This window comes from Eutrigla gurnardus, assembly GCF_963514095.1.
Source record: "Eutrigla gurnardus genome assembly, chromosome: 21".
NCBI lineage: Eukaryota > Metazoa > Chordata > Actinopteri > Perciformes > Triglidae > Eutrigla > Eutrigla gurnardus.
In genome coordinates, this window is record NC_139932.1 from 16,707,696 (window position 1) to 16,712,695 (window position 5,000).

Here is a 5,000-nt window from a genome sequence, read left to right on the forward strand (position 1 = left end):
GTACCCGTTTCTGTCCCTGTCTCTGTCCCTGTCTCTGTCCCCATCTCTGTCCCTGTCTCTGTCTCTGTCCCATCTCTGTCCCTGTCTCTGTCCCTGTCCCCGTCTCTGTCTCTGACTTATTTAACATTTTGGAGATTTTCAGTAAAACGATGAAGCCGACGAGTTCTTTCACTTAATCTTAGAATCAACTTCTTTTTTTCTCATTATTATTATTATTACTATTATTATTATTATTATTATTATTATTATTATTATTATTATTATTATTATTATTATCATTAATATTATTAATTTTATTATTATTACTATTATTATTATTTTTGCTATTATTATCATTATTATTACTATTATTATTATTATTACTATTATTATTATTCTCATTATTATTATTACTATTATTATTCTCATTATTGTTATTACTATTATTATTTTTACTATTATTATTATTATTATTATATATCTACATGTCCACCAACTACTGGATTAAAGTTTAAACGGGATTCACAGTGTTTTTATCTGCTGACTGTTTGAAATCGTCCTGATGAATCAAACCGTTGTTTGTTTACTTGTTTACATTGTTGTGTGTTTAGGATGCTTACAAAGAAGATTATGAATATTATTATTATAGTTTATAGGTTTATGGGGACATTTCAGATGAGCTCTTTTAGTTTCCATCTGTTTTCACATCCTGTCAAACTCTCACTTCCTGTTTTTACCCGTCAGTCATCATATTTCTCTGACTTCCCCAAACCACCGTCACCCCGTCACCACGCCTGTGACGTGTTCAATGCCGCCTTCTGTTTCAGGGAATGTGGCGCCGAGACGTTCGTCAACTTCGCCTCGTTTGAACGAGATGGGAAGCTTCCTTATAACTGGTAGGCTCCGCCCCCTTCTCTCTGTGTTTGATTACATGTGAGACCACTTCATGGTCCTGAGACCTGGGTGGAGGTTTTCTGGAGAGAGAGATCCGGTTCGCCTCACTCATACTCACACATCTCACTTTGGATGTCAAAGTCCTGGCAAACGGCCTCAGAGACCCAATCAGGCTGATTAGTGGCCCGGCGGGGTATTGAGGATCCAGATTAGGGATTTGAACATGTAGCTACAGATGTTAGCTCGTCGGTGGCGCTTTAAGCAGCACGAGGCGACCATGGCGATGAAGCTGAACTTAATCTCAGATTAAAGGGACAAAATGTTGATTTTGCAGTACAGTTGTGTTAAATTCTAAAAACAAGAAATTACCTTTTTTAAGAATGAATCTTTAAAGTGAGACGGGTTAAAGGTTAAAGGCCGTAAACGTGTTTATGATACATTAGTGATTAATATAACGGCTGAAAGACGGTCAGCGAAGGCAGAAACTCGGCTTCCATCATTAAATGTCCATCCGAGTGTCTTCATGTGATGCTGTTGTCGTGGCGATGCTTTGATGTCGGCAGACTCGCTGTCTGATGTGTTGCGGGGGGGGGGGGGGGGGGGGGATGTCACCACTGATGCAGATCAATGTGTGAAGAGATGATTCTCAACAAATTTTTATCTGAAAACAAAAATGTCCCTTGTTGAGTTCTTTATGCACCAAAGACACGAACGATACTCCTGATATTAACGTGATATTAACGTGATTTTAACGTGATATTTACTCAAATATCTGACCAGGATCAGACTGAAACAATAATTTGGCTTAAATATTTGTACCAATTCCAACAAATCTCATGAAAAGTTGAAACGAAGAGTGCCTTCACCGAAGTGGTGTCCCTCAAGGCTCAATTCTGGGTCCTCTTTGTTTTTCCATTTACTGCAATGACGTCTCCGGAGTCTCGTCGAATGATGAGGATGTATTTCCCAGCAAACGAGACATAATGAGGAATTCAATTTGATCGGTTGGAAAGATTGGCTTCTTGATTGACTCTTGACTCTGATTGGTCAATGGATGGATTTCATATTATTGGTTGTTTTTGTTTTCCAGAATAAAAAAAGAATAAAATAATGGATTGCCATGTGAAAATATGAAGATTTTTTTATTTCTATTTGGCAAATGTTGTGAAACATAAAAATGACATGTGATGTCATCGACGAGGGTTAAGAACTTTAAGGATCGTGGGTGTCGTACTGGAAAAAGAATATTCACAGTTATTTCAAACAAACCAAATATATATTAATTCACTCAATGGTTATTTTTAAGCAAATGAAGCAAGTGAAGAAGAATATTTAGCGGTGAAGCAGGATGAAAGTGAGTCAGATTGTTCTGCATCAGTGAGGTCGTAACCCCAAAACCGTGAAACCAAAGACATCATCAGGTTCGTTAAAGTCACATGGTCGGCAGCCGCCCAGTGACAACGCGTGTACTGTTTTTACATGCTGAGGGTACCGGCTGAGCATTGCATTGTGGGTCGGGAGGACGCGGTGATGTCACAGCTGGAGTCAGGCTGGAGACAGAGCGGCCATTGACGTCCAGCGGCGAACAGACTCCTGTTGTCCTCCGGAGAGACAACGGACACGTTCTGTACGGCTGCATGATGCTTTAACTCTGTTCACTAATGTGGAGCTCGTTACTAACCGAGCGTTCTGTCGCCCCCTGGTGTCTTTTTTTCCTTCTTGTTTGTGTTTTTATTTCATTTTTTATCTGAACCCCCTTCAGGCGAAGAAGCCTCTTTGCCTTCCTTACCCTCCTGCCATCCTGCCTTTGGACTGACTATCTTTTGGCTTTTTATATTAATCCTTGGTAAGTAAGCGCTTGTTGGTCCAGAACTCTCGACTACGGCGGCATGTACCGGCAGAGCTACAAACCACAGTATTGATCCGAGACATCGTGTCACTCGTCAGCCTGGAGACCAGATCACCAGATCATCTCTGGATCCAGAACTACAAGGATGAGTCTGGTGATATTCTGTGTCTTTCCTTTTGTCAACAAATCCCACTAAACCAAAACCAACACCAAAACCAACAATGCAGATTTACAGCTGTGGTGCTCCACCAGGATCTGTTTTGGGGCCTTTGCCCTGAACCTTAAATTAATTTATAAAATTAAATTTGTGAATTTTGTGTATTAATTCTGTGTAAATAGAATATGAAAAGTCCATTATCAAGCATTATGTAGCTAATTTATGTAAATAAATAACAATAGGGGCCCTAAAATTGAGCCATGTAGAACACCAGATTTAGAACAGTTAATTCATTCATATGTTACATTTACACTTAATAAAGTTAATGTTCAAAAATCTCAAACTCATCATTTTATTCAGGCCTAAAACTAAAGCATTGCTTCTCTTAACATGAAATCTGGTGTTGCACATGGATCAATTTAAGGGACCCGCTTTTATTAATTGACATGAATTGCCTCCCTTATGTTTTTAAGAGTATTTTGTTGTATTTAATTCAGCTTTAAACATGTTTTTGGACTGCGGCGATCTGACGATATATATCATAATACTTGTTATTAGATGAATTCATTGTTGGTTTGAATCTGCATCTGGGATTTGTTGACAAGAACAAAATATCACGAATCACCAGAATTTATCATTTAATGCATAAAAGCTGCGTTATATTACTGACGGCAAACAGGAAGTCAGGAGATAATTTTTTTTCTGACATGTTGAACTTTGTCTTACAATGCTGTGTCTGTGGTCACACTCTTAAAGTCACAGTGACGTGTTGGATGTAGCATGATGCTACCTGTCAATGCTAACTGTCGATGCTAATGACGGCTTTGCTCCATGTTCGGTGTCTGCACGACGTCTGTCTTTCTCTTTCCGTTTGTTTTCACTCAGGAAGTAGTCGTTAGCATGTAGCGCTGCTTCTAGCGTAGCTTTGATCTTCCGTACATCTGTTAGATGTCGATGCATGATGCTGGTTAAAGATACACTTGCTGACAGCCGAACCTCCCAAATCTAGAAACGTCCCGTCAGCGGTGAGCTGAGGGAGATTTGGGGATTCGGATCTGGAACCGGATCAGAGAGTGAATCTTTAAAGAGCAGAAACAGAAGCATGAAGATAAACAAGTGTAAATGTCAAACGTCTGCATGTTTGAGACGAATCGCTCGGCATGATGTCGAAATTAATATTATTTTAAAGCTCTGTTTAAGGGCTCGACCGATGGACGGTTCCACACCGGCCTTATATGGAGGTCAACAGCTGCCAATAGTGAAATTAAATAATGTTTGGCCAAAAGTAAAATTTTAAATTCATTTGAAAATCTGAAAATTAAAAGTGCATTGAGAACGGCACGTGAAATAGACGTTTAATTTTCCAGTCGAGATAGAAAAAGGAAATTGACAAACTGAAATTTGAATTTGAAAACCATCTAAATATCCTGATTCTTGTCCAGATTATGAATAATTAACACTAATGCTAATTTAATTGTCCTAATTTAATTAGCCTCCCGGGCTATTTATGTGACATTTTAAGACTTTAATGATGTTGATCATCAAATCCAGTATTTTTTTGGAAAACAAACTTAAAATCAAATTCAATTGTGAAATCCAGTTTGCAATTCAGATTTTATTTTTTGACGATTCACATATTTGTTTTGTTATAATAAAAATGAATTGATTTGAATATTGGCAGACATTGACTTCTACACATTTCATGAAACCAAAAAAATAGACCTGAACCGTCATATATAATGACTTTATTAATTAGAATTAAAACCTGAAGGCTTTAAACGGCATCGGTCTGCAGCTCCGAAACATCAAACAGTCAAATTTATAATCTGATCTATAATCTGAGCGTTGAGGAACTTTACATGTTTTATCTTTTAGGAGCAAGACAGCGTTAAAGAAACGGAAGCTAACAAGGTAACACGACTAAAGGACACCACGCGGCTTTCTGTCAGTCTGTGGACTTCTTCATCCTGTGCTTTATGTGTGTGTGTGTGTGTGTGTGTGTGTGTGTGTGTGTGTGTGTGTGTGTGTGTGTGTGTGTGTGTGTGTGGCACTAATATCAGCCTTCAAAAGCAGAGAACATCCAAAGTGTTTAATCCGGCAGATTAAAGTGAAGCGACAGAA

At 38.5% G+C, this 5,000-nt stretch overlaps 1 protein-coding gene across 1 annotated transcript in view; it reads left to right on the forward strand.

The window, feature by feature from the left end:
* ptpro (protein tyrosine phosphatase receptor type O) overlaps positions 1-5,000 on the forward strand; it is a 34,594-nt gene that overhangs the window by 14,853 nt on the left and 14,741 nt on the right. The window contains 3 exon segments of the mRNA XM_084038299.1: positions 807-875; positions 2,636-2,719; positions 4,755-4,790. Of these exon segments, the coding sequence (XP_083894425.1) occupies positions 807-875; positions 2,636-2,719; positions 4,755-4,790 (189 nt within the window).